This window comes from Canis lupus, chromosome 3 (genome assembly GCF_003254725.2).
Source record: "Canis lupus dingo isolate Sandy chromosome 3, ASM325472v2, whole genome shotgun sequence".
NCBI classification, from domain to species: Eukaryota; Metazoa; Chordata; class Mammalia; order Carnivora; family Canidae; genus Canis; species Canis lupus.
The window spans coordinates 40,481,764-40,502,982 of NC_064245.1; the positions used below are offsets into that span (position 1 = coordinate 40,481,764).

Here is a 21,219-nt window from a genome sequence, read left to right on the forward strand (position 1 = left end):
ATAGGAATGGATGGGTATGTATATGGGGTATATGCCCATGTGCACTCATGTGTACATATATCCTGTGTGGGATAGTAGAAAGAAGAGCAGATGTTAGGACTTAGATGACAGCTATTCAATACTGTCTTGAAGTTAAGTGACTTCATCAGTGAGGATAATATGTGTTAGTTCCCTTGCAAGGACTGTGTTTAGAATTAAAGTGAAAGCATTTTACAAATTTCAAAACATTCAGATGTAAGTTACCAGTTTTTTAAAAATATTATTATTATTGTTAGCTTTTCCAGTGATTAAGAAATAAGTGCATTTGTTTAATAGCTTCCATTTTCCTCTCGTTATGTAGGATTTTCTAGCTCATGTCATCCATCACCTGGCTGCTATTAGTCTGATGAGCTTCTCTTGGTGTGCTAATTATATTCGCAGTGGGACCCTCGTGATGATTGTGCATGATGTGGCTGACATTTGGCTGGAGGTAAACGTTTGCTATTAAAAAGTAATAACAATACCATGTCCTGGGTTTCTGTGACTTTTTTCAGAAAGAATTGTCAGTGAGTGATTTAGCAAGGCCTCTCTGTCCCAAAAATACTCAGAGTCAGAGAATGTCTCTAGGCCCTCAGATCCTTCAAACTTAGAGAAATGACAACTTTTAGTTTTTATTTTCCAGTCTTCTCCATGGTACTCGAGAGATGTTAACCCATGGGATTCCATCTGCAAAAGTTGCATGCAGATACTAGCTCAGGAAGTAAGATATTTGAGGAAAGAATGAACTCTAATCTATTAAAAGGAAAACATGGAGTGGTGGCATTATGGATTCTTAATGTTGAATGGTACCATATATTTACTTAAGCCAAAGCCGAATACCCACTGGATGCTTGTACTGCCCCACACTGATGCTCCTCCAGCTTTAAGGAAGGAGAGCTGATGTTTAGTTAGATGACATTTATTTTCTAAGGAACAAATGCTTTGGAGCAGGGGACATTAATACAAGAGTCTTCCTAGTCCCAAGCCACCCAAAATATGAGAAACAAAGACAAATTAGGATTGTTTTCTCTATGTGTTTCTGTTAGGTATTGGTTCCTGTTTGCCATGAGGCAGTGATCCAACAATCCTCTTATCTGCCAGCTCTCCTGCTATACTTAGGGTCACATTTCCCAAAACCCATTATTTTGTACTTTAAACACCTCCATTCATAAAGAAGTTGAAGAAAATGATGCTAATCCATTTCATGTTCAGGATTGCCTCTTGAAGGGCTGATAGTTGAATATAAGTTGATATGGAAGAAATTAACTTTGATAGACTCTTGTTCTTCTAGATCAGGGTTCACCAAACTTTTGGGTGAAGGGCCAGATAGTAAATCTAGCTTTGTGAGCAACATAGGATCTCTTGCCATATATTCCTCTTTTCTGATTGTTTTTTTTTTTTCTATTCTCATGCCCCTTTAAAAATGTGAAACCCATCCTTAAGAGGTAACTAGCTTTAGCCCATAGACTGGACTGTAGCTTGATAAACCCTGTTCTAGATGTAACCATAAGTCATTTGAAGGCATTTCAAAGCAACTGGCTACTGTTAAAATATCAGATGTGTAGAGAATTTTGTGTCTTCTGTGTAATTGCAATTAGACATGTAAATCCCATTCTAAAGGTTAGGATTATTCAGGCAGCAAATGGTTTAGCAAAAGAAGGATTGTGCCAGTTTTCCCATGTGTTGCTGTCTGAATGTAGCCATATCTATTATAATTACCTCCTCCTCTGATCATTTCTCAGTAATCCTGCCAGTAAATTAAGACTTAAGGCCATGACTTAAGAATTTTATGCTACTCTGTGGCTTCTAACCCCTCTAGCCTTCGGTGTGTGTCCACTATAAAAACAGCTTTGTTGTGTTGTTAAAAGGGAGTTAGATGTGGGGACTGGGATAAGCACTGGGTCGTCCCTCCCCACTCTTCCCCCACCCTATCATTGACACACTCCAGTTCCCTAGGTGACGTGGACAAATCACTTAATGCTTTCTTTTCTGTCCTCAGCTGAAATATGAGAAGTCCTATCTACCCCTTTGGCTATTTTGTGAAGTTTAGCTCATTACTGTTTGATTGAAAATGTTCTGAGCTTTTTAGGTGAAAAAAAAAAAAAAAAAAAAAAAACAGGAGGGAAATGAAATGCCAGACTCAGAGGTCCCTTCATGGACACACTATAAGAACAACCTTGCGTTGTTAATGATCATGAATCATTCCTGATTCACAAGCCATGATCTAACCTGAGGTTCAGTGAGCAAGGCCAGTACCTTCCACCAACTTGGAAAAAGCAACATTATGTCGTGGCCCAGGGACTATGTCTGATATCCTCCAGGGGTGCCTATTCCACAGATTCCTTGAGTAGTTGGTTTTAGTGATTGTCTTCTTGGGCAAGTTCTCATTGAACCCACACATGGCACAACTTTTGCCTCTGTTCAGACCCTCCTAAAGATGGTGACTATTAATCTTTCATATTCCTCAAGACAGTTGCTGGGTCATTTTTTTTAGCTTTTTATTTGCAAAGAAAAACAGGCTCAATATCCACAACTTCTACTGGGAAGGAAACTCTGCCTTCTTCATGCATCTCCCCCCCCCTTTTTTTAAATAATAAATTTATTTTTTATTTGTGTTCAATTTGCCAACATACAGAATAACACCCAGTGCTCATCCCGTCAAGTGCCCCCCTCAGTGCCCATCACCCATTCACCCCCACCCCCTGCCCTCCTCCCCTTCCACCACCCCTAGTTCGTTTCCCAGACTTAGGAGTCTTCATGTTCTGTCTCCCTTTCTGATATTTCCCACACATTTCTTCTCCCTTCCCTTATATTCCCTTTCACTATTATATTCCCCAAATGAATGAGACCATAAAATGTTTGTCCTTCTCCGATTGACTTATTTCACTTAGCATAATACCCTCCAGTTCCATCCACGTTGAAGCAAACGGTGGGTATTTGTTGTTTCTAGTGGCTGAGGAATATTCCATTGTATACATAGACCACATCTTCTTTATCCATTCATCTTTCGATGGACACTGAGGCTCCTTCCACAGTTTGGCTATTGTGGACATTGCTGCTATAAACATTGGGGTGCAGGTGTCCCGGTGTTTCACTGCATCTGTATCTTTGGGGTAAATCCCCAGCAGTGCAATTGCTGGGTTGTAGAGCAGGTCTATTTTTAACTCTTTGAGGAACCTCCACACAGTTTCCAGAGTGGCTGCACCAGTTCACATTCCCACCAACAGTGTAAGAGGGTTCCCTTTTCTCTGCATCCTCTCCAACATTTGTGGTTTCCTGCCTTGTTAATTTTCCCCATTCTCACTGTTCATGCATCTTCCTGATCCTCTAGTTTTCCACATGTTCAAGTTTGGATGTAGGACCCAACACTCAAACAGTATCCTGACTCATGCTTAGCAAAGGAGCAGGGTGACTGATATCCATCCTTGCACAGTCCAGAATCTGCTCTGTGTGTATTCACACCAAGCAATGCTACTTTGTCCTCACAAGAGAGTGCACACTCTCTTCCTGCCTATGCTCATCTCTAGCTAAACACACTCGCCTGGCCTCTGACTCTCAACTCCCACTCCATTCCAGTCATGCTGAACTTCTGGCCTGTCTCCCCATACCCATCTCCCACCCACTTGGCAGCATTTGAGGCTGTTTCTTTCTGGCCCCCTGCCACTCCACAATCTGATCATATTCTTATCCCATGGTAAATGTGGCAAAGTATGGAAGATGCAATGTAAACCCTTCCTGAAGTGTAAATATGCTGCCTCTCTTGTTTTAGAGTGGCTTTGAGCTTCTGGACCAATTTTAGTCCTGAAACCACCCAGTCCTGAGCCATGCTTCTGGAAGGATGAGTTACACTCAGCAACTCCTACTCACCTCCCACCACCCCTAAGTTCAGACACTTTCCCACTCAGTGTTGGGCTCCACTAGATAATGCAAGAGAGAATTCTCAGCAATTAACCATCTAATACCACATTAAACACTTTCTTAATTCCTTTTATTCAATACAGATTATATGGGCAGTGTAGACTAGCATAAAGTAAATGGGGAAAAATCGAGTGCTTGAAACTTTATTTCAACCAGGACAGGGTCCCATGAGTGGCCTCCTCACTCTGCCCCTTCTGCCAGCTGCCTTGATTGCAACCTGCCCAGCCCAACCCAGGACTTCACTCATATCTCAACCTTTCTCCAATCCAGCTCTCCAATCAGTTAAGTGGAGAAAATAAATAAGTGCCCCAATAAAATGCATGCTAACATTCATTTGTGCTAACTTATAGTGCTGTGAAGGACAGCAGTAACATTACAGTCATTTTTAACATACCTTTTTAAAAAGTTCTATTACAGAAAATTTCAAACATATGACAAAGAGAAGTGCGTAAGAGACCCAGTGGGCCCATCCTCCAGCTTGAACAATTGTCAGGATAGCCAGTCTCATTTCATCAATTTCTTCATTCACTCCTCCCTACCACCCCCTACACACAGACCATTTTGAACCAAATCTCAGACATCATATAATTTCATTTATAAATATTTAATTTAAGAAGTTTATTCTAATATCATCGAATCTGAATGTGATTGCTTTCTTTGTTTTTAGTCTGCTAAGATGTTTTCTTATGCCGGATGGAAGCAAACCTGTAACACCCTGTTTTTCATCTTCTCTACCATATTTTTCATCAGCCGCCTCATTATCTTTCCCTTCTGGTGAGTAGACAAGGGGCTGTGCCATGCCTTTGGTCACTGCGCTGAGGTGGCCTTGGTACGTCATTGAAGTCAGAGAGTTGCCCTCTCTTTCTTACATTGATATGCAGTTGTTTGTGCCAAGTTCAGTTGGAGAAAATAACAAGAGAGGGCCATTTTTATGAATAATTTAAATAAAACCTTCCAATATGGAAAAGGCTTATGATAAAAGGAGATGGAAAATGTGTAACCCAGTGGGTAAGCAACAACTCTTACTCTATGTCTTGTTTCATGAATGTGGATCTTTATTTGTGATTAACAACTTTTCCAGTTATTAATTGAAATGTCATTGGCCAGTCATCAGCTCTTTGAAAGAAAGGCATGTTCTATGTTTAAAATACAGTAATTGTAGCCACCATTAATTGAATGCCAGACACTGGATTGTATATCTTTGTATATCTTGGCTCCGGTCTATAACAACTAATCACAAAGATAGGTGTTATCATTCCTCCTTCACAGATGAGGAAACTGATACTGATTTCATTTTCCATCGTCATGCATCTAGACGATGGTCTGGATATCCTTTTAATATTGGTAGGCTCTTAATCAGCCTGTTGATTTCATTTAGCCAAGGGCTGACAATGAAGAACCTATATTTTGTCTCCTCTGACAGTCATCCCTTTGGCAAACATAATTTTCCATGTGTTGATTAACTGGATGAAGTGTGAGGAAGTCTTTGGTTTTTTTGGAAGAAAGAACTTATAACGAACCATTATCTGGGGCTGGTCTAAGAGTTTCAGATCCTCTCAATAGAAAAGTAGTGTTGGTATTGCTAAAGATCCTGAGTCTCAGGGGAAAAAGATAAAGACCCAGTTTCCAGACCTGACTCCTAGTGAGTGGACGGCACCCTTGACTATGCCCCCAGGGAAATTTGATCAGAGAAGTCCGTGGATGCTGCCTTCCGATGGAAGCCAGCTACATCTTTCAACCAAGACTGATGTCTTCTTTAGACATTTGCTGGAGAGGAGCAGCAGAGTGTGATGATTAAGTTCATGGATGCAAGTCAAGCCTAGATCAAATCCTGACACTAGACTTAACTACCTGTATAATCTTGGACATGCTGGATCATCACCCTGTGTCTCAGTTTCCTCATCTGTAAAATGAAAATAATTGTTGTCACAAGGCTTAAATGAAGCAATACATAGGAAATAGTTCAGAAGAGTGTCTGGAACAGAGTAAGGACTCAGCAAATGCCAGCTACATTTATTAAAGTTATTAATAAGTCTCCAAGAATTTGAAGTTTAATCTAGAATCAAATCTGAGACACGGTTAAAATACTCTCCTTGGTTGATGAATCACATTACCCCCACTTTTGCTCTGTTTGAGCAAATTTGTTTATTAAAATATAATAGTAATTATTGATAGAATAAGTATTGACATTCAGGTAATAGTTGAGTTGTGGTTTTTCAGTGTGACTTTTATGATGCTATGAATCCAGCATTTGCCAATTGACAACCTCTTATATTCCAAAAGCACTGTGTGTTCTGATTATCTGTTGCTACATTATAAACCATCTGAAAACTTAATGGCTTAAGATAGTGTTGAACAAAGTTTTTTTTTTAATAAAGAGCTATAGGATAGCTATTTTCAGCTTTAAGGGCTACATATGGTATCTGTCACCTATTATTCTTTTCTTTGTTTTGTTTCTTTTACAACCCTTTAAAAATGTACCAAACCCAGCTGAGTTCCCAGGCTGTAGAAAAACTGATTGCAGGCCAGATTTTATCACCAGGCCTTTTTGCAGACCTCTCTCTTAAAGCAACAACATTTATTGATTATTATTATTATGGCTTATGGTTGTGGGAGTTGACTGGTCTCAGCAAGATGATGGTTTTCACATAGGGTCTCTGATGTGGTTAGTCAGATGTGGCCAGAGTTGAAATATTCTTGAATACTTCCTCACTCCACATATAAAATCAACTACTTGATGCTGATTGTTGGTTGAGTCCTTAGCTGGGCCTGTCAGCTGGAATACCTACATGTGGCCTCACCTCCCCATAGTACGGCAGCTGGATTGCAAGGGTGAGCAGCTCATAAGAGAGCTAGGCAGATGCTGTGTCTCCTTTTATAACTCACCTGCAGAAGTCACATCATGCCACTTCCAACCTCATTTTCTTCATTGGATCCAGGTGACTAAGGCTAGCTCGTAGTTGAGGGAAGCAAAATAGACTCCATTTCTCCACAGGAGTAGTTTCAAAGAATTCATGGGCAGGTTTTAAAAACATACACCATGGAAGCTCTCAGTCCAGGGAGCTCTCTGAGAAGCTTCACAGTTTTGCTGCTGTGGTTGGCTTTTGATTTAGCAATGGAGGCTGTTAACCTCAGACATTCCCATGATGTCTTAAATCAACAAGCAAGCTTACTCTTGCCCAGAAAGCAACCAAACATCGTTGGGGTTGAGTGATTGTGGGGGTGATGTGTTACTTTCCCACACACCCTCGGCTCTAAAAATCCTAGATTTAAGAAGGCATTCTCTTGCCAGCATTTCTGGATTTCAAGAAGAATGAGTTGCATGCATTTGGCACTTTCTTGATCTTGATACTTCACTGAATTCACCAGCCCACTGCAGAGGGCAGCCAATACCACTGTATGCTGTCCTCGGGGAGTTGGATTGCAAATAAACCAGTATTAACAGACTTGACTGTAAAAAATTTTTTTGCTGGTAAAAATTTTTCTGTGCTGACGTTGACTAGTCTTCATTGTTTGGAAGGTTGAGGAAAGTCTCACCAAGCTATTGGAAGTTTGAGAGGTTGATTCTTCATGGTTTTTGAAAGAATCCGTTGCAGTGTATTACCCTGGCTTAAATAGTGTTCCCATCTGCTTGACTGTTACACAGTCATCTCGTGGTGTCATAGAGGAAAAGTCAGTTCCTCGTTAGCCTGACTCCAACCATCTGTCTAAAATGTGAAAGCATAGATTCATTTTTCAAGGATATTTTGTTAGTTCAGTTTTGGGGAGAATTTACTACGGACCAAACAATATGCAGATGATAGACCTATTTCAAGATTCAGACATTTTTGAGGTGCCAGAGGAGGCAGCTAGTCATCCTCGCAACTGCTTTTGTTGAGCATTTTGTGGTAAGATGAAGGGTCGAGTAGGGAGAACAATGACCCATCTGAAATTTATCTGGAAACTTTGAGAGAAGGAATCAGAAGCAGTACATTACTCTGGCCTTTCCCTTTCTTTTGCATTCCCTTCATTTTCCCAAGTCTCAAGCATATTTGCTTTTCTCTGATGAGTTTCTTTTGTGTTGATACAACTGTGTCCCCTCTTCTCTCCTTCTGCTTTTTTCAGGAATCTTATTTAGCCAATTCTCAATCAGTGTCAGCAAGTGGCAATTGCATGTTTTGTTTTGTTTTTTATAACACCGTTTCTCTCAACATCAGGCAGGAATTCCAATTGGCCTTGTCCAAATTACTTTCATCTACTTGCTAGTTACCTAATTTGTTTGCATTTTTATCCAAAAGCATTTAAATCTCAGGGCTTATATATTTTTTTTACACAGTATTCCCAACTGTTGTTTTTAAAATAATGACTTCTATTCTTTTGAGTTATTGGATGTATCTATTTGAATATTACTTCCAGGAAATCACTAGGCTAAAGACCTTCTGAGCTCAAGTAGATAGGTAGACACCTCCCCTGACCCTTCACAATTTCCTCCATAAGCAACAAGGACAGTTAACAATTTAGTGCAGGCTGATCGGCTGAAAGAAAGGAGCACTCTGTCTCATCTGAAGCTTACAGGTGGTGGTGCTGGTTCACTGCTTCATTTCTTGAACTCACTGCAGCCAGATGTTGTGAGGAATACACCAGATGAATGAGACATAGTTCCTACCCTGCAGAAGGAGTGCATAAGGGCAGTAGAAGAGATCTTTGTATCAACCACCTTACCTATGTATTTGAAGATTATTAATACTGACCTGTGTTTTGGATGTTCAAAAAAAATGTCCAACTGTGAATAATATTCAAATAAGGAACTTCCTTACCTCCAAGGGTATATATGCTGGTGGTAACTTTATATTCCCCACCACTGGTTCATTGGATTTCACTTTCGATAATTTGACTCTCACTAGCATAGAAAAACAGTACCCTGGGAAGCCTCAGGTGAGAAGGAATTCTGTGGATGATGTGACCATGTAACTATTTGGAATGGCTATCAAAGAGAGAGCAGTTTTAATAAAAGACAAGACAAACCTAGAAGCATACAAGCAGTACTCTTAGCTGGCACTCATCAGAGAGGAACAAGAGTAGGGACACAAAGGACCTTTCATCCTCATAAGGCCTGGAGCCTGGGTTCTGAATAAGTCAAGGGCAGAGCATGGGTGCAGTGGTGCCATGTGGGCTTCCATGCCCTTATGGGACTGTGCAGTGCCCTTGGCACAGTCACCAGAAGAGTGGAAGTCACTCGTGAGAGTGACTCTGTTGAAGCTGGGACCACTCCCTTGAGCCACCACTGCAGATGTGTATCTCAGAACTAGACTTTCCGGTTACACGCCTTTCAAAGGAGACAATGAATTTCATTGCCTGTGTTTGTTCAATGTCTCATTCAACAGTGTGCCCTCACAGGAGCACCTTCCTGGACCCCACCTGCTCGGCTCTTCTGCTGTTCATAAATGTATAAAGGACAGGTCCAACGATCACTCTTCTTCAAATCATAATGCTTTAGGATAAGGGAACTTACACAAATTTTAGCCCAACCCTTTTATTCATTTATTTATTTGGAAATAATTTCAAATGTATAGGATAATTTCACATATATTACAAAGAACTTGAATTTTTCCCTTTACCCAGATTTACTAGTTAGTATTGTGCCCTGTTTGCTTTCTCATTCCTGTTCTCCTTCCCTTCTCTCTCATTCCTTTCACTCTATCTCAACACACACACATTCGCATGCACACACGCATACACACATATGCAGATATGTATCTACATGTTTTTTCTGAATCATTTGGAAGTTGCAAACATCATGTCCTTTTAGCCTTAAGTTCTTCAGTGCATATTTCCTAAGAACAAGGAGACTCTTTTGCAGAATCACAGTATTTTTGTCAATTTCTGGAAATGTAGTAATCTATCACCCGTGTTTCAGTTCTGTCCATTGTTATGCTAACACCTTTATTGCTTTTTTTCCCTCCTACTGGATCACATTTTGCCTTCAGTTGTCATTCACCTAGGGCAGTTCCTTACCCCTTCTGTGTCCCATGTCATCAGCACTGTTGAAGCATTTAGACTCCCTATTTATGTTCCAAGTAAGAAGTTGAGATATTTCCAGGGTCACACAGCTAGTTAAGAAATAACTAAGACTAGAAACTAAGACTAAGACTATAAACATTTGAAACACAGAACAGATATGTTTCAAATTAAATTACTAAATCAGACGACTAAAAGCAGGCATAATTTGCCTTCCCTAAATTTATGAAATATTCAACTACACAGTCACTTTGAAATATAAGACATCCCTGAAGTATAAAGTAGGCAATTACTCACCAGTAGAGCCAGTATTTGTAATCCTGAAAAGGCTTAATGCTCATACCTGCAATTAACAAGAGAAAAGGACCTTCAAATTCCAGTTTTCATTAGGAAAATAGAACTTTTGGTGGCTGCCTTATCTTAAGCCCAGCAAAACTAACTACTGTTTATACCGACCGTGTGATTTTTCAAACCATTGCAAGTCCAGTGATTGCTAGAGTGAATATGGGAAAGCAAACTAAAGAGGGAAGAGGCCGAAGTTTGCAATGCAGGGCCTGGTCCTAGTGCATCCGTTTTATCTTTCCATGAATCACTGGATGAAAGGCCAGTGGACGGAGCAGAGTGGCTCCAGGAATTCAGAAGCACAGCAGTCTCTGAGCATCCTCTGTGAAGGAAGAACCCCATGTTGCCCAGAAAGTAAACCTGTGTTTGTGTACATCTGTGCATGTAGCTACGCACGTGACACACATGTGTTTGGGACAAAATTGACAGGGACAGATGTGTTCATTTTTCCTCTTCCTATTCTTTTAGCAAAGAAGAATGATCCCCTCTGTCCTCCCACACAGAACATTCTGGGCAGTACAGGGTCTCCACTTCTCCAGAGCTCCTCTCCCTCTGCTGCGTGACTTCCCCCTCCTTTCGCTAAGCAGAAACTCCAGGTAGCTCAGCCCCAGGCCCCTCTGGGTGTTGCTCTCGCTGTCATGTTAATGTAAGCCCCTCTGCAGTAGGAAGGGGTGGGTGGAAAAGTTGTCATCAGACCTCTTGTTATTACAACTACCATTTTTTTCCAGTGCTTTCTGTATGCGAAGCTCTTTCCACCTGTCAACTCGTTTAACCCTCGCAACAGTTTGATGAGGTGGTGTTTTCATTTTACAGAAGAAACGGATGCCCAGAGAGGTTATGTCACTTGCTGCAGACCACAGGGGAGCCATGACCCTAATCTAGCAGGCTCCAGAGCCCATGCCTTGACTCTCTCTGTGGTAGCTCGGCTCTCCTTGGAGGCATTTGCATTTTAATGGTGATCTCTTCCATTTTTAGGATTCTACAGTTTACAAAGCTGGTGGTATGTCCTTCTGGAGCCTTCCCAGTCACAGAGGCAGGGTGACTTCCACCCTGTCCAAGGACCTGGAGGCTTAATGACGTGTGTAGGTTACAAGGCAAGAAAAGTGGCCTCAGACCAGGACCTAGGTCAGGTATATCACTCCCCTTTCCAAAACCAGCAAAGCTTCCCAATGCAATGACTTGCAAAGCCAACAGGAGATGCCTCCATTCATCTCTGTACCCACATCTTACACCGCCCCTCCCTGCCAATCCTCTCCTATAAGCTACACTGCTTTTCTCTTAGCTCTTGATTTTCCACATGCCTCCCACCTCATACATGTGGTCTCTTCCAACCAGAACCCTCTTTGCTGTGTCTTCCCGTGAACTGGAAAAATAGGGAAATCTCAGTTCAGTTAAAACTCTGCATTACCCACCCCCTTGTTTTTTGTTTTTTGTTTTATCTTTCCATGAATCACAATGAGTTAATTACGTGTTTAGGTCACTATTCACATTCTCTGGTAGAATATGCAAAGGAGAATCTTTCAAATATTTCCCTTGCTACCTTTGACATTGACAAATTCCTAATAGGGGACCTAGTAGGAAGTAAGGCTCTGGAACAGGTGAAGGGAGGCCATAGGCATGAAGATGTCATGGCTGCTGCCTTGGGAAAGCCTGCCAACAAGTAAAGAGTGAACTTGTAGGGAGTGCCTGGGTGGTTCAGTGGTTGAGCATCTGCCTTGGGCTCAGGGCATAATCCTGGGGTCCTGGGATCAAGTCCCGCATCCGGCTTTTCACAGGGAGCCTGCTTCCCCTCTGCCTATATCTCTGCCTCTCTCTGTGTGTCTCTCATGAATAAATAAATAATATCTTTTTTAAAAAAAAGAATGAACTTGTAGGAGCAACTATTACCACAAGGCAGGTTGAATCCAGCCAAACGCTCTCAAGGAGTTGGTATTGAGGGCAGGGTAGGGGGCATGAGAGGAATGCTATACATTCAGAGGTGCTCAGAATAGCATGGAGATTTTTGTTGGAAAGGTGCCCATGCTTTGATGTGTGAAGAGAATTTTAACTGAAAAGAAGAAGGGTACTATAGACTGAGAGAGTACAGAATAAGGCACACAAGTGCCCCTGAGAATCCAGCAAATCAGAATGGCAGAGGCTTTTATGTACATTAAATCCCTGTGAATGCAGGCACAAGAATATGAGCCTTACTACTTCAGGGATTTGGGTCAATTTTATTCATCACTATATTCCTGGCTCCTATGAAGTGCCCAGTAGCACTTTGGTAGGCCTTCAATGAACCTTTATTGAATGAATAAGGTATATAATCATTGCTCCCACTTTACAATTGGGAAAATGCACAGAGAAATGGATCAAGGTTATATAGAACCAGGCTTTTAAGTGGGAGAGCCAATATATTGGCTTTCTCTTGGGAGAGCCAAGAAAATACGGGAAAATCAATTTTATAATGGTGTAGGTGAGAAAGGCCCTTTAAAGCATAACATAGAGGCTACCTAGAAAGACAGAAACTGATAAATTTGGTCACAAAAATATTTTAGAAATTGGTTTGCCAAAAAAAATCATTAACAAGGTTGAAAGAATCAGACTACATGGTGATATTTAATATCACCAATAATGTTGTTATGCTTGATATGTAAATAGCATTTATGAATCAATAGAAAAAGTAAACATCCCAATAGAAAAATAGATATCATAAAGAAGCAGTTCACAAAAGTATAAAGAAAAATAACCAAGTAAAATATATATATATGAAAATATATATATATATATATATATGAACATATATATTTACTTCACAAGAAATAAAAATGTAAATATAAACAGCATGATGTTCTTTTAGATAGAGGTTGACAAAGTACAATGTTGGTCAAAATCTAAGGAAGCTGGTACTCTAATACACTAGGTATAAAATAATAAATTGGTATGGTCTTGCTAAAAAGCAGTTCAGCAATGTATTCTAAATGTAAAGTGAGTATACTTTTTGATTAAGGATTTCAGCTATTCTAAGAAAATATCAAAAATCAAATGTCTTTACAATCTTATAGCATTCTCTATAACATAATAAAAATTTGGAAACCAATATCTATCAATAAGGGATTAAATACATTATGATATCCATAAACAAATTTCCTATTACATAGGATGGCATATAGGGGTTGGCCAACTCTGGCTCACAGGCCAAATCCAGCCCACTGACTATTTTTGTTTATAAAGTTTTACTGGCACACATCCACATCCACTAACGTATTTCTACGGCTGCTTTCACAAGATGGTGGCAGAGTATTTGCAACAGAAACCAAATGGCCCAGAGGCCTGAAATATTTATTATCCATTCCTTTACAAAAATGTTTGCTGATCCCTGATACATAGATACATTCATCAACATGGAAAGCTCTCTGTATCATATTAAGTCATAAAAGCAGGGTAGAAAATCACATGCACGGTGTGTCTCTGTTCTACAAAATCATGTGGTAACAGGGAATGAGAAAAAAAAAAAAAAAAAGGGAAAAGGACCTTAAAGACTTAAAGAATGTATTTTTAGGAGGGATGACTTCAGTTATTTTTACCAAAACATACTGAGTTACATGTGAGTTGTGAGACTTTAGGTGATTTTTACTTAACTTCTTTGTATTTTTCCATAACTCCAAAGTGTCTAAAGGTGATTTGCATAAGTAAAATAGATAAGTGGTTACTATTTCTGTTTTATAGAGATGTTATAAATTCTTATAATTTTGGACAGTAGTTTGGCAAAGTCTTAACAGTTTTTAACACACACCTTGAATTTATATACTCAAGTGCACTTTGAAACAGTCCTTTCATATTTTGGAATCTGCATTTCTAAAGAAATAGCCTGGGGGAGGGGCAAGATGGCGGAAGAGTAGGGTCCCCAAGTCACCTGTCCCCACCAAATTACCTAGATAACCTTCAAATCATCCTGAAAATCTACGAATTCGGCCTGAGATTTAAAGAGAGAACAGCTGGAATGCTACAGGGAGAAGAGTTCACGCTTCTATCAAGGTAGGAAGACGGGGGATAAAAAGAAATAAAGAAACAAAAGGCCTCCAAGGGGGAGGGGCCCCGCGAGGAGCCGGGCTGAGGCCGGGGCGAGTGTCCCCAGGACAGGAGAGCCCCGTCCCGGAGGAGCAGGAGCTGCACCGACCTTCCCGGGCGGAAAGGGGCTCCAGGGAGTTGGAGCAGGACCCAGGAGGGCGGGGATGCCCTCAGGCTTCCTGGGACACTAACAGACACCTGCACCCGGGAGAGTGCGCCGAGCTCCCTAAGGGCTGCAGCGGGCACCGCAGGGCCCGCAGCAGCTGGGGGGGCTCGGGCGGCGGCTCCGCGGAGGAGGCTGCGCAGCGGGGAGCGTGAATCCAACAGCGCAGGCTCCGGAGCACAGGGCGCCGGGAAACAGCCCAGGATCCGGCCTCCCCCGGGACAAGCAGAGGCCGGGAGGGCCCAGGACAGCAAGGACGCTCCTGCCCCAGCTGAGCAGATCAGCGGCCCCGCCCCAGAGCCTCCAGGCCCTGCAGACGGAGAGCTCCGGAATTACTGCGGGGGCTGACTCCAGGGCTCCAGAGCTGGCCCCGCCACTACAGTTGTTCCTCCTGGGGCCTCGCAGGGTAAACACCCACCCCACCCCACCCCCGGCTGAGCCCTGCACCAGGCAGGGGGCAGAGCAGCTCCCCCAAGTGCTAACACCTGAAAATCAGCACAACAGGCCCCTCCCCCAGAAGACCAGCTAAACGGACAAGTTCCAGGGGAAGTCAAGGGACTTAAAGTATACAGAATCAGAAGATACTCCCCCGGGTTTTTGTTTGTTTGTTTTTTTTTGTTTTTGTTTTTTTTTTTATTTCTGATTGCTTCCCCCACCCTTTTTTCCCTTTCTTTCTTTTTCTTTCTCTTTTTCTTCTCTTTTTTCTTTTTTTCTTCCTTTTTTCTTTTTCTCTTTTCTTTCCTTCTTTCTCTCCTCTCTTTTTCTCCTTTTCCCAATACAACTTGTTTTTGGCTACTCTGCACTGAGCAAAGTGACTAGAAGGAAAACCTCACCTCAAAAGAAAGAATCAGAAACAGTCCTCTCTCCCACAGAGTTACAAAATCTGGATTACAATTCAATGTCAGAAAACCAATTCTGAAGCACTATTATACAGCTACTAGTGGCTCTAGAAAAAAGCATAAAGGACTCAAGAGACTTCATGACTGCAGAATTTAGATCCAATCAGGCAGAAATTAAAAATCAATTGAATGAGATGCAATCCAAACTAGAAGTCCTAACGACGAGGGTTAACGAGATGGAAGAACGAGTGAGTGACATAGAAGACAAGTTGATGGCAAAGAGGGAAACTGAGGAAAAAAGAGACAAACAATTAAAAGACCATGAAGATAGATTAAGGGAAATAAACGACAGCCTGAGGAAGAAAAACCTACGTTTAATTGGGGTTCCTGAGGGCGCCGAAAGGGACAGAGGTCCAGAATATGTATTTGAACAAATCATAGCTGAAAACTTTCCTAATCTGGGAAGGGAAACAGGCATTCAGATCCAGGAAATAGAGAGATCCCCCCCTAAAATCAATAAAAACCGTTCAACACCTCGACATTTAGTAGTTAAGCTTGCAAATTCCAAAGATAAAGAGAAGATCCTTAAAGCAGCAAGAGACAAGAAATCCCTGATTTTTTATGGGGAGGAGTATTAGGGTAACAGCAGACCTCTCCACAGAGACCTGGCAGGCCAGAAAGGGCTGGCAGGATATATTCAGGGTCCTAAATGAGAAGAACATGCAACCAAGAATACTTTATCCAGCAAGGCTCTCATTCAAAATGGAAGGAGAGAAAAAAAGCTTCCAAGACAGGCAGGAACTGAAAGAATATGTGACCTCCAAATCAGCTCTGCAAGAAATTTTAAGGGGGACTCTTAAAATTCCTCTTTAAGAAGAAGTTCAGTGGAACAATCCACAAAAACAAGGACTGAATAGATATCATGATGACAGTAAACTCATATCTTTCAATAGTAACTCTGAACGTGAACGGGCTTAATGACCCCATCAAAAGGCGCAGGGTTTCAGGCTGGATAAAAAAGCAGGACCCATCGCTGTCTACAAGAGACACATTTTAGACAAAAGGACACCTACAGCCTGAAAATAAAAGGTTGGAGAACCATTTGCCATTCAAATGGTCCTCAAAAGAAAGCAGGGGTAGCCATCCTTATATCAGATAAACTAAAATTTACCCCGAAGACTGTAGTGAGAGATGAAGAGGGACAATATATCATACTTAAAGGATCTATCCAACAAGAGGACTTAACAATCCTCAATATATATGCCCCGAATGTGGGAGCTGCCAAATATATAAACCAATTAATAACCAAAGTGAAGAAATACTTAGGTAATAATACACTTATACTTGGTGACTTCAATCTAGCTCTTTCTATACTTGATAGGTCTTCTAAGCACAACATCTCCAAAGAAATGAGAGCTTTAAATGATACAGTGGACCAGAAGGATTTCACAGATATCTATAGAACTTTACATCCAAACTCAACTGAATACACATTCTTCTCAAGTGCACATGGAACTTCCTCCAGAATAGACCACATACTGGGTCACAAATCGGGTCTGAACCGATACCAAAAGATTGGGATCATCCCCTGCATATTCTCAGACCATAATGCCTTGAAATTAGAACTAAATCACAACAAGAAGTTTGGAAGGACCTCAAACACGTGGAGGTTAAGGACCATCCTGCTAAAAGATGAAAGGGTCAACCAGGAAATTAAGGAAGAATTAAAAAGATTCATGGAAACTAATGAGAATGAAGATACAACCGTTCAAAATCTTTGGGATGCAGCAAAAGCAGTCCTAAGGTGGAAATACATCGCAATACAAGCATCCATTCAAAAACTGGAAAGAACTCAAATACAAAAGCTAACCTTACACATAAAGGAGCTAGAGAAAAAACAGCAAATAGATCCTACACCCAGGAGAAGAAGAGAGTTAATAAAGATTCAAGCAGAACTCAATGAAATCGAGACCAGAAGAACTGTGGAACAGATCAACAGAACCAGGAGTTTGTTCTTTGAAAGAATTAATAAGATAGATAAACCATTAGCCAGCCTTATTAAAAAGAAGAGAGAGAAGACTCAAATTAATAAAATCATGAATGAAAAAGGAGAGATCACTACCAACACCAAGGAAATACAAACAATTTTAAAAACATATTATGAACAGCTATACGCAAATAAATTAGGCAATCTAGAAGAAATGGATGCATTCCTGGAAAGCCACAAACTACCAAAACTGGAACAGGAAGAAATAGAAAACCTGAACAGGCCAATAACCGGGAAGGAAATTGAAGCAGTCATCAAAAACCTCCCAAGACACAAAAGTCCAGGGCCAGATGGCTTCCCAGGGGAATTCTATCAAACTTTTAAAGAAGAAACCATACCTATTCTACTAAAGCTGTTTGGAAAGATAGAAAGAGATGGAGTACTTCCAAATTCATTCTATGAGGCCAGCATCACCTTAATTCCAAAACCAGACAAAGACCCCACCAAAAAGGAGAATTACAGACCAATATCCCTGATGAACATGGATGCAAAAATTCTCAACAAGATACTAGCCAGTAGGATCCAACAGTACATTAAGAAAATTATTCACCATGACCAAGTAGGATTTATCCCCGGGACACAAGACTGGTTCAACACTCGTAAAACAAGCAATGTGATTCATCATATCAGCAAGAGAAAAACCAAGAACCATATGATCCTCTCATTAGATGCAGAGAAAGCATTTGACAAAATACAGCATCCATTCCTGGTCAAAACTCTTCAGAGTGTAGGGACAGAGGGAACATTCCTCAGCATCTCTAAAGCCATCTACGAAAAGCCCACAACAAATATAATTCTCAATGGGGAAGCACTGGGAGCCTTTCCCCTAAGATCAGGAACAAGACAGGGATGTCCACTCTCACCACTGCTATTCAACATAGTATTGGAAGTCCTAGCCTCAGCAATCAGACAACAAAAAGACATTAAAGGCATTCAAATTGGCAAAGAAGAAGTCAAACTCTCCCTCTTCGCTGATGACATGATACTCTACATAGAAAACCCAAAAACCTCCACCCCAAGATTGCTAGAATTCATAAAGCAGTTTGGTAGCGTGACAGGATACAAAACCAATGCCCAGAAATCAGTGGCATTTCTATACACTAACAATGAGACTGAAGAAAGAGAAATTAAGGAGTCAATCCCATTTACAATTGCACCCAAAAGCATAAGATACCTAGGAATAAACCTAGCCAAAGAGGTAAAGGATCTATACCCTAAAAATTACAGAACACTTCTGAAAGAAATTGAGGAAGACATGAAGAGATGGAAAAATATTCCATGCTCATGGATTGGCAGAATTAATATTTTGAAAATGTCAATGTTACCCAAGGCAATTTACACGTTTAATGCAATCCCTATCAAAATACCATGGACTCTCTTCAGAGAGAACAAATTATTTTAAGATTTGTGTGGAATCAGAAAAGACCCCGAATAGCCAGGGGAATTTTAAAAAAGAAAACCATATCTGGGGGCATCACAATGCCAGATTTCAGGTTGTACTACAAAGCTGTGGTCATCAAGACAGTGTGGTACTGGCACAAAAACAGACACATATATCATTGGAACAGAATAGAGAACCCAGAAGTGGACCCTGAACTTTATGGTCAACTAATATTCGATAAAGGAGGAAAGACTATCCATTGGAAGAAAGACAGTCTCTTCAATAAATGGTGCTGGGAAAATTGGACATCCACATGCAGAAGAATGACACTAGACCACTCTCTTGCACCATACACAAAGATAAACTCAAAATGGATGAAAGATCTAAATGTGAGATAAGATTCCATCAAAATCCTAGAGAACACAGGCAACTCCCTTTTTGAACTCGGCCACAGTAACTTCTTGCAAGATATATCCACGAAGGCAAAAGAAACAAAAGCAAAAATGAACTATTGGGACTTCATCAAGATAAGAAGCTTTTGCACAGCAAAGGATACAGTCAACAAAACTAAAAGACAACCTACAGAATGGGAGAAGATATTTGCAAATGACATATCAGATAAAGGGCTAGTTTCCAAGATCTATTAAAAAACTTCTAAACTCAACACCAAAGAAACAAACAATCCAATCATGAAATGGGCAAAAGACATGAAGAGAAATCTCACAGAGGAAGACATAGACATGGCCAACATGCACATGAGAAAATGCTCCGCATCACTTGCCATCAGGGAAATACAAATCAAAACCGCAATGAGATACCACCTCACACCAGTGACAATGGGGAAAATTAACAAGGCAGGAAACCACAAATGTTGGAGAGGATGCGGAGAAAAGGGAACCCTCATACACTGTTGGTGGGAATGTGAACTGGTGCAGCCACTCTGGAAAACTGTGTGGAGGTTCCTCAAAGAGTTAAAAATAGACCTGCCCTACGACCCAGCAATTGCACTGTTGGTGATTTACCCCAAAGATACAGATGCAATGAAACGCTGGGACACCTGCACCCCGATGTTTATAGCAGCAATGTCCACAATAGCCAAACTGTGGAAGAAGCCTCGGTGTCCATCGAAAGATGAATGGATAAAGAAGATGTGGTTTATGTATACAATGGAATATTCCTCAGCCATTAGAAACGACAAATACCCACCATTTGCTTCAACGTGGATGGAACTGGAGGGTATTATGCTGAGTGAAGTAAGTCAGTCGGAGAAGGACAAACAGTATATGTTTTCATTCATTTGGGGAATATAAATAATAGTGAAAGGGAATATAAGGGAAGGGAGAAGAAACGTGTGGAAATATCAGAAAGGGAGACAGAACATAAAGACTCCTAACTCTGGGAAACGAACTAGGGGTGGTGGAAGGGGAGGAGGGCGGGGGGTGGGGGTGAATGGGTGATGGGCACTGAGGGGGGCACTTGACGGGATGAGCACTGGGTGTTATTCTGTATGTTGGTAAATTGAACACCAATAAAAAATAAAGTTATTAAATAAATAAAATAAAATAAATATGTTTGAAAAAAAATAAAGAAAGAAATAGCCTTCCATTTGGGCAAGACTACATACACTGAGGTGTTCAAGCAGTTTAATATGTTTTAGATTCCAAGCTAAGTGGAGCTGAACATAAAAATCCCACAAGTGCTATTTTGACTACAGTGGCAGACATCTTGGCAGGTCAACTGCAAGTACAGGTGAGAATGGGGAAGAGCCACCATCCTTACATGTTGCTGGTGGGAATACAAAGCAGCCACTCTGGAGTGCAGCTTGTCAGTTTCTTAAAGCTAAATGTATCTTTACGGTATGAGACCCAACCATTCCACCCCTGTGTATTTGCCCTTGAGAAATAAAAAATTATGGTAACAGAAAACCTGTATGTGAATATTTATAGCAATCCTGTTCATAATTGTAATTGTGAAAAACGGAAGACAATGGGAATGCTCTCCAAAGGGTGAATACATCCATAGAGTGAGCTACTACTCAGTAATAAAGAGGACAAGTCTATTGGTTTCCGCAATAACTTGGAGGACTCTTAAAGGCACTGTGTTGCATGAAAGAAGGCAGTCTCCGAAGCTGACACACTGTATGACCCCATTTATATGACCTTCTTGAAAACACAAAATAAAATAGCAGATGAGGGTTTGCCAAGTTCTAGGCATGGGGGAAAGAGTAGAACTCTAAAGGAAGAGCAAGGAGTTTTGTTTTTGTTTTTGTCTTTGAGATGATGGAATATCATCCATCCATATATCCTGGATGGATCCCAACTATGGTGGTGGTTACACAGACCTCTGCATGTATTATAGTTCATAGAACACCAAAAAAGAGTTTTACTACATGTTCATGTAAAATATAAAATTAAATACTCATAAAAAAAAACTGGAAGATAATACACAAAATCCCAATATAATT

The 21,219-nt window shown here is 40.8% G+C and overlaps 1 protein-coding gene across 10 annotated transcripts in view; it reads left to right on the forward strand.

Moving 5' to 3' along the window:
* CERS3 (ceramide synthase 3) overlaps positions 1–21,219 on the forward strand; it is a 123,082-nt gene that overhangs the window by 68,081 nt on the left and 33,782 nt on the right. For all 10 annotated transcript variants that reach the window (XM_025437927.3, XM_025437928.3, XM_025437926.3 and 7 more), the window contains 2 exons: positions 341–469; positions 4,604–4,710. In XM_025437927.3, the coding sequence (XP_025293712.1) occupies positions 341–469; positions 4,604–4,710 (236 nt within the window). The remainder of the gene's footprint in view (positions 1–340; positions 470–4,603; positions 4,711–21,219) is intronic.